This window comes from Anarrhichthys ocellatus, unplaced genomic scaffold (genome assembly GCF_004355925.1).
Source record: "Anarrhichthys ocellatus isolate YVR2014 unplaced genomic scaffold, GSC_Weel_1.0 scaffold32, whole genome shotgun sequence".
NCBI classification, from domain to species: Eukaryota; Metazoa; Chordata; class Actinopteri; order Perciformes; family Anarhichadidae; genus Anarrhichthys; species Anarrhichthys ocellatus.
This window is the reverse complement of record NW_022280062.1, coordinates 3,272,375-3,288,645: the sequence shown is the minus strand read 5'-3', so window position 1 is coordinate 3,288,645 and position 16,271 is coordinate 3,272,375. Positions and strand designations below refer to the sequence as shown.

General features: G+C 42.5%; 1 protein-coding gene across 1 annotated transcript; it reads left to right on the top strand.

The window, feature by feature from the left end:
- The first annotated feature begins 12,770 nt into the window (after nucleotides 1–12,770).
- LOC116393184 (Krueppel-like factor 2) lies at nucleotides 12,771–15,765 on the top strand. Its single transcript, XM_031865306.1, has 3 exons — nucleotides 12,771–13,105; nucleotides 13,388–14,297; nucleotides 14,425–15,765. The coding sequence occupies exons 1-3, from the start codon at nucleotides 13,034–13,036 to the stop codon at nucleotides 14,598–14,600; spliced, it is 1,158 nt and encodes a 385-aa protein (XP_031721166.1). The 5' UTR covers nucleotides 12,771–13,033; the 3' UTR covers nucleotides 14,601–15,765.
- The last annotated feature ends 506 nt before the right edge of the window (nucleotides 15,766–16,271 follow it).

Below are 16,271 nucleotides of genomic sequence, written 5' to 3'. Positions count from 1 at the left end.
ACAACATGATCCAGGACGTTGCTGCATCTGAACATCTGATGAAAGCTCTAGCTGAGCAAGTGCAGTGAATTGTTTGAAAAGATTGATGCCAAGGACGGAGCGAATAGCTGAAATCTTAAATGACTGAAACGCATACATTTGTTGCTATCTTTGATCGCTGTTCCACACATTTCCCTGCTGGGAGAGGGAAAATCAAAAGACGACATGACTGCGAGCCATATTTGGAAAAGAACTGACCCTAATTATGACTTCCACATTGTCTTACAATCTCACTGACAGGTATTTTCATACACTCGCACATACAAAACCCCCCCAAACCCTCAAAACTATGGGGTCCCCTGCCTCCCAAATAGCACCACTAGGCCCACACAGCTTTCCCATGATCCATTAGATCTCGGCCTGGAAATAACTGGCTCCTTCCCTTTCTCCAAAATGGCAGCTCTGTTTCTTCAGCATTGGTTTGCTGGATTAGAACAATTCCCCACCAGTCCATCATTTGTGGGATTCTCATAACACGCCACACCCTGCCATACATTTCCATTATAACCCCTTTTTGTCCTCTAATGAGGATATTTCAGGATGAAGGAGGACATCTTATCCAAGGACCCTCCGGGTTTTGGAAGCTACTTTGGGTTACGGCCCAAAATGTCTCAGATTTCTCCTCAATTGTTCAGTAGCAGGTAACAACAGGGTTGGGTAGAAAAACCCTCAATGTGGGCGCACAAATTCTAGGTCAAGTGGAGATGAAGGGGATCTATTTTGAGCAAAATGTGCTGTTTATCTCTGAGTGTAAAACCAGTGGGGAACCTCTTCCCCCACAAGTCAGGCCCACTTCTCTACTTTGTGGCGCATGTGGCTACCTATGTGATGCGGTTGCTAGATTACATGTTTTCTCTTTCTCTTTTGTTAGTTTTTTTGTGTGTGTGATATAAACCACTCCCAAATTTATGAGGAATAAGTAGTTGATACTGGGTTTGACCTTGATGAAGTGTTTAAGAATCTCCTGAGTATTAAGTTTAAAAACATGATACCTTGCAAATCCCTCATCGGAGCATCAAATGCTGAGAAGAGGACAAGATAAAAGTCCTTTCTCTGTATTTCCAGGCTAACAGTGTTTCAGTCAGACTTGTGCAACGCAACGGGGCGAGGGAGAAAAAAGTATAAATCCTAGCACGATTGACATCAGAGTCTGCAAAAACAAATTAGGGCCCAGCAGTCCCCTTGGCTCACTCAGATACACACATTATAAACACAACTGGTGTACATATGTTCCTGTTAATTCCTGATTTAAAAGACAACATTCGACATGGGCCTCAGCGTATGCAAGAATGTGGTATCTCTGTCGTGCGCCTGTGTGAGGTCTACGCCGCTGAGCTGATTGTAGACAAAGCACAAAGGAGAGATGCAGAGATCGAGACACAAAGTGAGTGCAGCTCTCACATGTTACTGTTTATCTGAGCAGGAAGGTAACAGCATAAAGCTAGAATAGTAAATGATGCATCGGTTTCCTGATAGAGTTTAAGACAAAGAAGCTCCAACACATGTCAATCAGACAAAAAAGGGACGCACGTTTCGTTCCACTGCACCATCCCCCCATAGACACATCCACTCATACGTGAAGCTACACTCGCTGCACATGCACGAAAAAGCACACAGATACAAATGTTATTGTCGCATTCTTTGCAGGAAACTTAAGATAGTACTTGCAGCACAAAAGTGCACCACGGTTAGTAGAGAGGAACTGTGATTGTTCTTTGCAAACATGCAAGCCACCTCAGTTTGTGTGAACCCACAAAAACACAAACGCTTGCGCTTACACAAACGAAACACACACTTCAGGAAATTATGGCCAAACTGTGAGAAGATTCACTATTCAAAAAAACAGGAAGTGGTTACCAGCTGCGCCAGAGTACACCTCTGTAATACTATCACTCAAAATACACTGACAACCTTCCACATCAGACTGCTTTAAAACTCTGAAGCAGAACTGAGAAAACTGTTCCACAGCCTGCTCTAATTTAATTTGTATTTGTTTTATTGGCATGAGAGACGTATGTTTTAATGTGCACATTTTAAAAGTTCTCATTTGTGCTGGAATGCAGTTCCTCAAAGAAGCAGCTCTTGCTCATTAGAAAGTTGTACTAACTCACATGCATGCCGGCCTTTGTCAAAGGACATCTCTGTCCCTTTAACGAAAGAATGTCTGAATTGCATAATATGCCAAGCAGGTAGATTAGAAAAAGCTTATTATACTGCACCTTGTCTGTGCCTCAGGTTAAACAGAGCAGCTGCATTTGAGAATGTCACCCAGAGCTGCCGGGCTCCCCTTCCAAATGAGCACACATGCATTTATGGATCAAGTGTGTTTATCCCCTCGGCCTGTAGCAGGTTGAAGTACGTGACCTGTCCTGCTGCAGAGAAGTGCCCAGGCACGCTGGCGACAGCATGGGCTTTGATGGGAACAAAAACAAGAAGGGAACTAATTGAGCCAATAGTCATTATCTGAGCGGTTAGTGTCAACGGCTCAAGGGACAACGCAGGCACAGAGCCGCTGTGAGAACCGGTTCTGACAGTTGAGCTGAGCTGCAAACAAGATGGGCCTAATAAGTGCTTAAGACAGAGCTCAGGTGAGTTTTAAGTGGCCAGTCAAGGTTGAGAGGTTGGGAACCTCAAGCTCTCCAGAGGTCATGGACTCAAGAGAAGCAGCCACTTTGACCTTTGACCCTTTGAGACGTGGTCACAGGTTCAGCTTTGGAGGAGTGAGAGTTGCTCTGTCAGCTTTGCCTGCTCTGTCAGAGCACAAGCAGTTGCTAAGCACAGGGTGTGTGTGTGTGTGTGTGTGTGTGGGTGTGTGTGTGTGTGCATGTGCCTGCACACTCACTATTCACTGCAACAGCACAAGTTGATCACATATTTTGGGGACAGTTGGTTGATGAATAAGAGAGTCATGAAACACTGCGGCGCTGTTACGTCGACAGTCCATCCTTGTAGTAATAACCTCGTCCATTCACAAACAGACCTGACCCTGCTTTGACCTATTAGAGAAATGCCATTCAGATGTCAGATGCCGTCATGTTTTGAGATTTCAACTATAGTATTAATCCTTAGCTTCTCAGCTATGATTAAGAAACAGCCCCCATTTATTTTCACGTCACAAACAGCCTATAAATTACAGCCTGATCAATGGAGGGCCCCTTTCAGGAAGTGAGGGAAGAGGCATAGATGATACAAGAGATACGGGTTATTAAAGAGCAGCGGGGACGAGGGGGAGTTTGAAGTTAACCAGTCGGGTGAGGCCCCTGAGCCATTACAGTAGGTTAATTATACCTTAGTTGAAGTGTTAAATAGACCAGTAACCTGCTCTTTGGTGCCTTTTATTGAAGCCAGGTGTAGTAAATAAATCAATTAGGTATGCGCCTTCACAAGTAATGACTCCCTTTGCTTCTTGGGGGAGTTTTCAAAGCTGTCTTTGCCTTTATGTTGGGTGCTGTGTGGGCATTTTCAGTTCTGCTGCAACAGTAAAACACTACCGTATTTAAAACAGATGAAAATTCTCCAACTGTAAACGACTTTGTACCGATTTAAAATCAGGTTTCATTAGTATATTGCTCATAGCCACAAAAGAAACTGCTGAAAGTTGGAGAGGAAACCGACATGCGGCTCAGCAAACCACTCTCTCTCTGTTGAGGTAGCACACTTCACACAAGATGAACTGAATATTTTTGCATTGGTCGTTGCATCGTGGACCCACCTGGTTATCTGACAAAACCACACTCCAATCCTGTCAGCAGGCTAATAATGAAAGAGGGACACATCAAAATATGAATGCTGCACGTGCCAAATTGTCAGTACACACCGGATCTCGTTTGTTTGTCAACCACAGGTTGTTATCTTCTCTGGCTTTTTGCAACCAAACCCAAAAATCTAAATTACTCAGCTCTAGACACACCCTCGGCACCTGAACCCCCCCTTTAACTGTTCTAACTGTCCAAAGTAGAAAAGACACAGATTTAGAACTTGTTCCACCCAGAAATGAATTCTTCATCTGTATTTGTCTCAATATGAAACTCACATTGTGGCCATTATTCAATAAGAATCTATATTGCACTATGTATCTATGTATGCTTCACTAGACTTCATCCGTTGGTATCTTTCTCACCCCTCACCCACTTGAAAAACAGGTGTTTTATGGCAGAGACCTGGGGTTAATGTCCCCGTCCTCCTTTGAGATAGCATCTGTAATGTGCAGAGGAACTTGTCTTGTCAACAGATTATATATTTAACATCAGTTTAAATTAAAAAGGCACTCCCTACTACATATGATATTCCAGGATTCACAAGAGGCAGATTTGGGGAGGAAAAATCCTGATTTTAAATCTCAACTATGAGTCAAGAACCAAAAACAATGGATGCTACATTTCCCATAATGCAGCCTTCTAAATGCCCTCTTCTTTCAAACCCCACAATTCAAGTTTGGCCCTCGAGGTCACACTAGACTCCAAAGATCAATCACTTTCTGGCCTTGTAAGTGGCTTCCAGGGAAGAGATGCGCTAAATATGGTCCTCTATGGTAGACTGGATTTGAACTAATTTTGGTTCCAGTTTTCTAAAATTCAACTTCTCTGTGTTGTTCAAGCAGTTTGGGGATGGCCCTTACTGTTATGTAAGCTTCCGAATCGTCTTTTTATACTTTCGAAAGCCATTGCTGTAGCCTTGCTGTAAAAACTTCATGTGTAAAATTAGTGGAAAGATCAACACACAAGTTGTATGATATCTTATGACCCATGAGAAGCCTCGACTCTGAGACTGAGAAACCTCCCTCATACACATTTAGTCATATAGTCCTGCGGTAGGTTTTTCACAATGATAGACAAATCCCAACCTTTTGACCCTTGTACTTCAGCTGTTGACCTGTCACTGCCTCCCACTTGATTTCACACACGATGACTACTCACTACACAGTTCAATCCATGTCACCATCGCATTACAAGTCACACTCACTCATTTCCCAAACAACTCACCAATAAGCTCCTGACAGTTCAGGCTGAAATGGCATCAAGCTTGTTTTCAATGTCATCCATTTAGAAAAACACAACGCCATTCAGGAGTACGGGAGCGATATCCACTCTCTGAAAGAGCGTGGTTCTGTGAAAACAGACCAGTGCACTCAAGGAATCGTAACCAGGTGTAGGGGAGGAAATACCTGCAGCATTCCTTGCTGCTGGAATGTTTTTATTAGCCTTTTTACAAATGTCGCCATTTCGAGGTGTGTACACTATAAAGTGCACTGCAGGCTGGATCACTCCATCAAGCGGAGCGTGGCTTCAATGGGGAACCTGTGTCGAGGCCGGGGTGATGCTATTTGAACAGCTGGCACAGTTTAGTTCGGCATGTTCAAATGTGCACAGGTCTGAGGCTGTCGTACCACATTGAGCAAAAAAACACAGGCCTCCCCGAGCTTTCATCAGGATAGACTTTACTTTATACAGTGTCATACTGAAAGTGTTGATCGAACAGTTGAGTTAACCTGCTGACATTAGATGTGTCAGAAATCAGTGCAAACAAAACAGAAAAGGCAAAATGCAGTTTAAATGGACACACAAAGCCTGTCCATGTTGTGCACAGTCAAAACACGAGGTTTAAATAGGAGACGTTTGACATTTGGGAAAGTACGCTTATGTGCTTTCTTGCCGAGAGTTAGATCGGTAGATTGACACCACTCTCTTGTTTGTACGCTAAATATATAGCTACAGTCAGCAGCAGGTTAGCTTAGCTTAGCCTAAAGACCGGAAAGGTAGGGAAACAGCTAGCTTGGCTCTGCTAAAATTATTGTTTTCATGTACACATAGTTTTTCATACGGATAAAACAAGAAATTGAAAACACTTCATAAACACTGCATAAACAGTCGCACATTTTCATAGCTGTCCGTGCGAGTTTTAAATAGTAAGGTTTTATTGAAATCGCATGTGTTTGGCAAAGTAGTGAGCATGCAACTGGGTAAATTAGACTTAGATTATACTGCACGAGTTGCGTGAGAGTTTGTAAAAACGTTTTTTTCACGAATGCAAGGTAAAACAGGGTGAGTAATTGTTATACAAATGGTCATTTTGTAGGTGAAGTACCCTTTAAGATTAAGAGGAAGCATGACAATGGTAAAATAACTTCTATTTCATAACATACATTGAATCTGGCCAGCACTTTGAATTGTCATGTGTCCAAAGGCCGCTATGAAATGTTCCAGTCTTTTCAGAGTGGCCCACTTCAAGCCCCTGAGAGCCTGCCCGTTCTCATTTATCAAATAAAAAGCACCTTTCTTAGCACTTTGGAGAGAAAAAAACAACATTTTCACAGCCAGTGAAGCCATGTGTGTGTGGTATGACGAGTGAGGCCGGTATGATTCCTGGTGTTAACAGCTAATAAATTGGGCCCCATCCCCCCGGTGCTCTACTGGCTCAATTATATCCACATGTAGCCATTATTCCTGCCATGTTAGCCGGAGTGAGCTGCATATTTTTAAAAGGTGGGTTTCCATAACACTTGCTGAAAGCTACATTAGTTGTCGAGACACATGTTAGGGTTCTGTAGAAGCCAGACGCTGGCTGTTTTAATGCAGAGGTGTTGTGGAGCGCAGCGGGGGCCAGTATGTACGCTTTGTTTTCAAAGTGCATGTGTGAAGAGACAATAAACAGGTTCATTAGCTGCTTTGACTAGCAAACAAAATTCAGATCTTTTTTTTGGTTAAAACTTTTCTCCATAGAAACACGAGAGTGACATGCACACCGTCGCTAGTTTATTAGTACACCAAAGACAAACTAATGCAGTCGAATACAGCCTCCCTTCCTTCATGATGGTTACAACTTTTCTGTTTTAGAGGTTGATGGTAATTTTGTAATTTGTGGTGCTGTTGAACTGTGTTGTGTTTTAATGAGAAGTGTTTCTTATATTCGGTCTATACTGATATAAAAGGGATGGAAACATTTTTTAAAAACCTCTCTGTAGTAAATTCAGCCATATTTAAGAACCTTACACCCATTATCATGATGATAGAAGTGAATATAGGTCATTTCAATAATAATAATAGTAATTATTCTGCTAAAGATATTCTTCTCCATATAGAAAAAGTCTCCACTAACTATTTCAAGTTACAAAATACCAGAAATATTGTGGTTATGATTGTTTGAGTGGTAAAAAATGAGAAGGAGTTGAATTAGTCTCCCTGTGTTCTCAAGTATCAACTGGTTTACTTTTTCATTTCAACAATGTAAACAACCAGGCAGTATCATGCAACACATTTTCATTCAAATAAACCCAGAGCAATTAACTTCTTGGCAGCTCTGTTTGGTGACAGTTATCTTTAACAGTTTAACTCAACTGTTCTTTAGCTGTACTAAAGAAACCTCGTTGAATTCTACCCAGCAGGTACAAATATGTGTTCACTGCCTGCCCTGTGCTGTTTTTTTAACAAATGTTTGAGGGTTTCTGAAATTGGAGCAGGACCAGAGCCCGCTCTTTGAATGTCATGCCGTTGGCGCGTGCCAACCTTTTCTGCTGAACATTTCTCTCTCTCCCCCCCTCGTCCTCCCTCCCCCATTTTTTTTTCCAACAGGGGGGATGGAGAGCCTCAATGCTATCATTCTTTGATTCTGTTTGAATCTGGCCGCGTGTGAGCAGGAAAAGGATCCAAACGTGCTTCCTGAGTGGTCCAGGGGGGAAACTCTGTAATAAGCAAGGGGTGGGCGGTTAAAAATAACTGGGCTATATAAGCCCGGACCAGGATCCCACTCACTCTTAAACTCTCACTGACTCTCGCTCTGTCAGGACGTCCCATGCAGGTCCAGCACTAACTTTCACACTTACACACTGTTTTTCCATGGAAGTTAATGGAGTATGCCATATGAGGCAGAGCTGATGTGTCCAAATCCTCACCGCAAGAACACTTACAGGCCTTAAAACAGACGTGATGAATGTCAGTATTCATGTCACTGATTGAACAACCTAATAACAACTTGTATATGACAACATGAGGTTTTAACATGGAGAATATGAGGCATACTTCTGCATGACGAGCCGTGTAACCCACCCTTTGTGCAGTCTTTTGGAAACAAATATACGTCACAGTTTGTTTTCTGTCCATAACTTAATATTTTAGGAGACTATAAGGTCTCCTGAAGGATTGGCCTAAAGTGGGGCATGTATATTTATTTTATGAATGCTTAAGTGACAGGATGAGGTGGAAGCATGCTGATTTCCACGCTTTTGTACTTTTTCTTTGTAATTTTTTCTTTCGAGGAAGCCACTTTGTATTTTTGTCGAGCCCTCCTTTTTCTGTTTGGGTGGGGCGGGATCGAGTTCTGTTTGTAAATAGTTTGTTGTTTTTTTCCAAACTTATAGAACTGATGCTGTATTTTCAAATAAAAATGACAAAAAAAAGAAAATCTCAAAATGATCCAGAAAGAAAACAGAAGATGAAAAATCTAAAATTCTCAACATAGTAACTGTCAAAGCTGTACGTGAGAAAGTTTTTGTAAGCGCATTAAGAAAACTGAATATTCTAAAGAAATAGCCTAGCTGTTAACTCTTACAACGCTTCTTAACAACTTGACAACTTGTTGATAACTTGGTAAATTAACTAAGCACCAGCAGTACAAGCTTTCCAATTGTGAAATGACAATGCGGGTTGCCCAATGGTAAAACCATTGTGTAAATGTCAATTCAGGGAAAAAGATTTTTCGGAGGCTTCTGTGGAAATGTTGTTTATCTATATTCAGCGCTCAATGATTTCAGTGGTTCCTCTTCTGCAGGGAAAGTCAGACGTGCAGACGTACATGGGACTGCAGGTTGGGAGACAGTGTTTTGACTAAAGGACACAGGGTCAAGAATCTGAACAGCACACTGAATCCCTGCAAGCTCCAAGGTGTTTGTCCTAAATTTGACCTCTGATCTCTCTGTGAAGAGGGTAAGCAAAAGGAGAATTTCCCTACGGGGAGCAATTAAGCCCCACTTCTTTATGAACTTCTTACAAATCTCTTTGACTGAAACCTCGACTGAGAAATGTTTTTCATGCGGGCTGCTGCAGTCCCACCCATCGTATGTGAGGCCCTGTATTCTCGCCCAAGTCGCCCAAATGAAATTCTCTCGTCAGGTACGTACACTTCTCCACAGGAAATGACGGATCAGCATGAAATACAAACCTGTCTCTTAAACGTCATGCGAATTAGCGCGCGCCCCTTTCAGGGAAACACCAGACTCGCCAACTGCAGCTTTCTATTTTGCCTTGCTCGTCCCTTTGCTGCATGTCACCGAGCAGAGCACGCTGGGTGCAGTTTCACATTAATTCAGTCTACTCAAGTCCCAAGTTCAGTTGTCTGGCTAACAGTTGAATCCACCAGGTGCCGAGTTGTCTAGTGAAGACTTTATACGGTTGTTACAAATCTACTGTTAACCTGGTCTGGCAGCATCGTGACATTTAATTGAGTGTTTGCAAATGATGGATAAACCGGCTTGACTTGCTTTGGTCAGGACTAGTAATGTTTGGTCTGTAATAATTTAAGTAAAAGTTATTTAATATGAAAATAAAAGTAAAATAAGGTGGATTTATGTGGATAAATGTCTTTCTAAAGTTTAGCCACGATACAATAAGGAGATTGCCTCTAACATGAATTCAGCGGCTGAGGCTCAGTGGGTAGAAAAGGTTGTTGCTTCGTCCCCGAATCCTCCTGTCCACATGTCAAAGTCTCTTTGAAGAGTAGTTGGGCATTTTGGTAAAGGCACTTATTTGCTTTCATTCCAGCAACAGTTTTTGTTGTTACTGCGCCTGTCCCCTCCCATAAAACCACAAATTGTCTTTGTTACTTTTGTTTGTTCGTTCATTTATACAGATTAAACAAACAAAACACAACATGCTAATTAGTGAGCTGTTAGGCGGATTACCTTTGGTTGCTTTGGACAGAGCCAGGCAAGCTGTTTGTCGCCAGCCTTTATGCTAAACTAAGCTAACTGGCTCCGGGTTGTAGCTTCATATTGAACAAAAACATATGACAATGGTATCGATCCTCTCATCTAACTCTGAGCAAGAGAGCAAATGTACTTCCCAAACATGTCGAACTATTCCTTGAAGCATGGCACTGAACCACAAACTCAAAGGTAAGTGGCTTTGGACAAAAAATTTGAATCTCAAATCAGTAAGGTCATAAAAATGTAATTGTCAAATAGCACAGACATGAAATCTTCTGTTAGACAGCCTGGTTTTAAATATTGAAGCTCAATCAGCCAGTGATATTCACCAGGCGACAACCTCCAACATGGCCTCCAGAAAGAGAAAATGCTGCAAAAGACTTTTGATGTAGGTCAATAATGAGATATGAACATAACTACCAAGAGGTAAGCAGCGGGTGAATGTCCTAAAATTGAAACTTTGGAGCATTACAAAGCGTTAATGGTAGCTGAGTAAGAGGGGAAGTGAGAGTGAGCACTCTCACTGGTAGCAGACCTGTGGGCTGCTGCACAGAGCCGAGGTCAGAGTCAGTGGTTAGGGGTTCAGACATCAGGCCGGCCGCTTCCTCTCCGGCCTTTACTGGACGCCTGCCGTGTGACGCACTTTCCACTCAACACACAAGCACAGATCAGGGATCAGGATGTGGAAACCTCACAGCTGCACGGACAGAGTTTACTGGTGAAGGTGGATATGACAGCTTGATGAAAGGTGATGTGTCTGTCATGTGGATGGACTCAGTTGTTCTGTGTTTGCGCAGATCATCATCGCACTGAGCACTTTTATGTCTTTCTTTAAGTCTTTTTCTTTTTGTTACTGCACCTGTTACATAAAGAGAGTGTTTCCCTCTCCGGGGTTTTGGATTGAATTGTGTCATGTGTAGTTAAATACAGCACATAGTGGTAGAACGTCACTAAGTACACTAAGTACAATTCTAAGGTACTTAGACTTTACTTTAGTACTTCCATTTTTTACCACTTCATATATTGACTGAACTACACTGCACAGGACGACTGTGGCTCAGTCAGAGTAGAGCAGGGCCCTCCTTCATACAGAGGATCGGCGGTTCGATCCCTGGTTCCACTAGTCCATATCGATGTGTCCTTGGGCAAGACACTTAACCCCAAATTGCTCCCGATGGGTGTGAATGATTAGTTAGTCCTGCTGGGCAAGTGGCACCTTGCATGGTAGCCTCTGCCATCAGTGTGTGAATGGATGAATGATGACATGTAGTGTTAAGGCGCGAGGACCTCGGAAGACTATAAGCACTCTACAAGTACATAAAAGGTCATTAAGATACAATTTATGAAGGAAAATAAACTATCCCAACAGCATTCAACGTGCTGCACCACTAACAGTGATCCAATCATAGAATATGAAAGTATAGTGCTAACATGTGCCATTCTGCCTGCAATATGCCTTTTTATTTTTGATACTTACCAAATTTAGTTGATAATACTTTAAATCAAGTGAAAATTGTAATCCAATACTTATACTTGTATTGGAATATTTTTACACTTGTATTGAAGTAAATGAGGTGAATACGTCCACCACTGCTGATGATTGTGAGATTTAATACAACAGAAATGAATGTGTGTCGCAATCACATGCGTCTGCGGTCCCTTTATTTCTTATTTATTTGGGATTTTATGCATAAATTGCTTGAGGAAGTGATCTGACAATCAAAACCCAAGTGATTTTACATTAAAAAAACATTAAAAAACAATACATTTTAACATTTAGGCTATTTCAGAATTGGATGCAAATGATTTAGAGCAGAGTTACAGTTGGCCTGATGACCTCTGGAGCCAGAGGAATCCTGCTGAGAAAACAATCCCACTGTCTTCGCGTCAGAAACCAGATCTCTCAGCAGAAACAGCAACAAGCAGGCCCGAGTTGTGATGCAAATTTGACTCCAATCGACACCGCAGCCCCCTCGTCCGTCATTTACACTTGAATGGATGAAACAACAGGACGTTAACCTTTAAATCATGTTTACATCATGAGTGGTTAGAGCGTTAAAACGCCGTGAAAATCGTTTCAGACGACCCTGGCGCCTGTTTGGACAAGCCTGCTGTGAGAGAACAAAACGGTCTTCCCTTAATGATAATGAGCCGGGAGCGAGACGCGCCAAACAGGTGGAGGCGGAATATCTGGATCTTTATAGAAAGTGTATTGCATTATTCATTGTTTAACTTTCAGAGACACCAGTTTGAAAACATGAAGGTAGCACGGTATATGTTTCAGAGTGTTTGTCATAATGAATAGAAAACAAGACAAAAACTGTTTATTTTGAGACTTGACAATAGATGATGCAGTCTCATGGAAAAGTACAAATATATTGTCGGATCCAATATGCTGCATACATTTTGATGTTTTGGAATATGTTTGTGTGTTATGTTTCAAGTGCTATTAAACGCTTGTATTTTATTACAAAATATCTTAGTCTGTGTTTTTCCTTTCAAAGTTTTAACCCACTCTGAGTCTAATTATATTTTTTATTACTGTTCATCAAAAAAAGCTATATCTCGTTTGTTGTGATGATTAACTGAAGCACTGACAGTCTGTAATATTAAGTTGTTGGTGCATCTTGGCTTGTTCTTTTCAGCATATTAAGTATGGTTGCTATATTTCTCGTGTTTGTAATTTGACTACAACTTTTTTCCAATCTCCAGCTCAGGGGGCTGGTCTGTTGAGTGCCTGCGTCAGTGTGTGGGGGAGGTCCTACACTTTATAGGCTCCTCTGCACTGCGTCCACTGTCATATGAAGCACTGAGCCCCACTGCCTGCAGGAGCCGCTTTATAAAGAGCTAATTTTAACAAACTTTACGTTGTTTCCTGAGCTCTCACAATTGGCCAGGCGCACTCGGGCTAGAGACTTATAAAGTTTGGAGGACCTCCTTCCACTTTTACACTCGTTCATGTCTTTTGGAGCGCAGCTGTGGAGAGCGACAGTGAAATAGGCGCACAGTATCTGGTGCGGCTTTCGCTCAATCTAAACGCGACTTTGACAAGAGATATAGTTATTATTTCACCAAACGATGGCCTTATCCGGAGTGATGCTGCCGTCATTTTCGACATTCTCAAACCAAAGAGAAAAAACATGGGAAAACGTGAGTTAAAAATGATATTGTATTGTGTTTCAATGTCTGTGGATATGTTTGATTTGGATTATATGTCACTTTCTTTCACTCGTTTTGTACTATTATCTTAGCAAACCGTTCGAAATAACTTATATGCTTTGGGGAAAACAAGAAAATAACATGTTTCCTCATTTTAAGAAAAGAAAACTAAGTATTTGGCTGAATTACGTCTCCAGTTGGATATCAGATGCAATATACAGTATTTTATTTCACAGAAACATCATATCTAAAAACATCTATTTATTCTTTCAGAGGTGGAAAGGAGACACGGACAAATTAGTCTCCGCCAGCTGCTCCATGCTTGAAATGGTACACAACCTGGACAATCACAGCAAAAGGGACGACGAGGATCTGAGTAATTACTTGGATCTGGATTTTATTCTCGCCAACACCACTGGCTCAGACAGCGCGGCGGAGTTTGTGAGCACAGCCGACCTCAGCATGTACATGACGGGGACCTCGGTGCCATCCTACGCAGCAGATGACCACCGCTCTCCGCCGCCGCCGTACGGCGCCAGCCTCATGACGGAACTGCTCCGCTCCGAAGGAACCAACAACTATGGCATTACGCGCAACCCCTGCGTTCAGGGGAGATTTTATGTCAACACGGCTCATTTTCCCCGCCAGGAGATCAAAGTGGAGCCCCCCATGGACGGCTACGGCCCCGTTTTGGGCATGGTGCCCCAGAGCTGCAGCAAAATCAAGCAAGAAGGGAACGTTTCGTGCATGATGTCTTTCGAGCAGCCCCGAGTGGCCATCTCCCCGCGGGCAGTCAGCAGCATGACCCCGCCTCTCAGCCCCGACAACCAGGGAGTTTCGGACTGCCAGTCACAGCTGTGCCAGCCCATGAACTACTCACAGAAGTATCACACACCAGCGGCTTTCCCACACCACTCGCAGGCTCCCCAGATGCAAATGCCCTACCACGCTCCGCATGCTGCCTTTGGCATGTACGACGAAGGTCTCAGCCTGCAGCCAGGCGCGCAGAGGGTGATGCTCACACCACCCTCCTCTCCCCTCGAGCTGCTGGAGTCCAAACCCAAGAGAGGACGGCGCACATGGCCACGGAAGCGCACGGCGTCGCACACATGCAGCTACGTTGGCTGCGGGAAAACCTACACCAAGAGCTCACACCTGAAGGCACATCTCCGAACTCACACTGGTAAGTCTGAGCCCATATCCATCATGATAAATAAGACTATATGTGTGCGCAATTACGCACATACTTGCATAGCTCAAAACCATGTCTTCTTTTTACTAATAATCTCCCATTTGTATTGTGTACGCAGGTGAGAAGCCATACCACTGCAGCTGGGAAGGCTGTGGATGGAAATTCGCCCGCTCCGATGAGCTGACCCGTCACTTCCGCAAACACACCGGACACAGGCCCTTCCAGTGTCACCTGTGTGAACGCGCCTTCTCCAGGTCTGACCACCTGGCACTTCACATGAAGAGACACATGTGAAGGAGCCCACATAAAGACTTGGGAGGGTGCTGTGTTTCTTTTCTTTTCTATTGTGATTCAACTGATATATTTTTTATTTAAATTGTTGTCCAAATGACTAAAGTCTTTTTTATATGTAATATTGAATGAAAAAGTTTTAGTGGTTTTATATTCTAATAATGTAGCTGGTACTACTTTGGTTCAATAAAAGCTTTAGAAAAGCTTTGTTTGCTTTACAACAGGCAGACCAAGAAGGGGCTGGCCCTGTATATATACTACTCTTCTTTGACAGAACTGGAACGCTGTGTTTGACACAAAAGTGCCTTTCTATGACTGCTACTGTAAAACTCTTAGTGATGGAACGACATGGCCACGAAACAGTACATGTTCTTATTGACAGGGGTGAAATGCACATTGTTGCCTGACATGTGCAGAGACAATGTTTTATTTAAACTGCCTCAATGTCTGAATGGCCGGAACTGCTTTATTTTATTGATCATTCCTATTTGGAGTTGCTGTTGTCTTCTCGCGTGAAACTCCTGGATCCAGCCCCTCTGTTCGCTATCAGGGCTTGATGTCCTGTGCATTATTTTTCACTTAAATTTATATAAATATGTTTTTTATACTGTAAAATGTATATTTATTGTAAATATTAAAAACAATGAAATTGAACATTTGACTGGGGAGCCCTTTACTTTTCATGCTGTCATTTCAGATACATCTTGTTCACACATTTAGTTCAATGAACCACATCCACCCAGTCAACAGGTTTACTGTGTTTACAACCAGTCTAAGTAGCTGCAGCAGGCCTGCGGACCATCAGATCAGTTACACTAAATAGGTTATATCGTATACCCACTTTAATTTTAAAACAAGAGTACTTGATTTCCACTGTGATGTTTTGCAGCTGCAAGACACAGAAGGACAGCCGCTTGTGGGCTTAGCCTATAAACACAAACACCCCATTTCCATAATTACAGAGTGAGCTGGGAGCCGTCTGGACAGAGGGGCACAGCAAACCCTCATCAGGGAACCCTTAGACTCCCTTTCTGATGGATAGAAATTATAGCGGGACATCAAAGGGCCTTAATACTACAATTACACAGAGTCACTGTGCACAGTTTCAAAGTATCCGAGTCCGTGCATATCATGTCTGCATGGTGTCAGTGAGCATTTGTCTCCCCCGCATCAAAGGCTGCATTGAGTATATGCATCAAAGCCAGATGGCATTTTGAAAAGTAGATCAATATTTAACATTATTCTTCGAATGTGTGGTCGGTGATTGACGCAATACTCCATGTGACAATTTTAAAACTTAAAAAAATGTGATAAAACCACACCCTTCCTCAAAAGTGGTGTCACAGTTATCGCATCTCTTCGGTTGATGTGGAACACAATGTACACACAGACAGTGACTTACATGTGTTGAACACTTTACTAGAATTTATCATGTTTGAAAAGAGGAAGTCCACAGAAGGTTAAAAATATCTGCAGCGGGAGATGCAAATGCTTACTCTCATTTCCCCCCCGCCCCAATATCAACACACGATATAAACACTAACTTGTATTCATGTCGGTACAACTATGTGCTGTACATTTTATCAAAGCATCAGATTAAGACCTAAGAATAGAGTTGACCATTGCCTTCCTTAATAACATGTCTGTGCAATGCTGAGCTACTGTTCCTCGAGA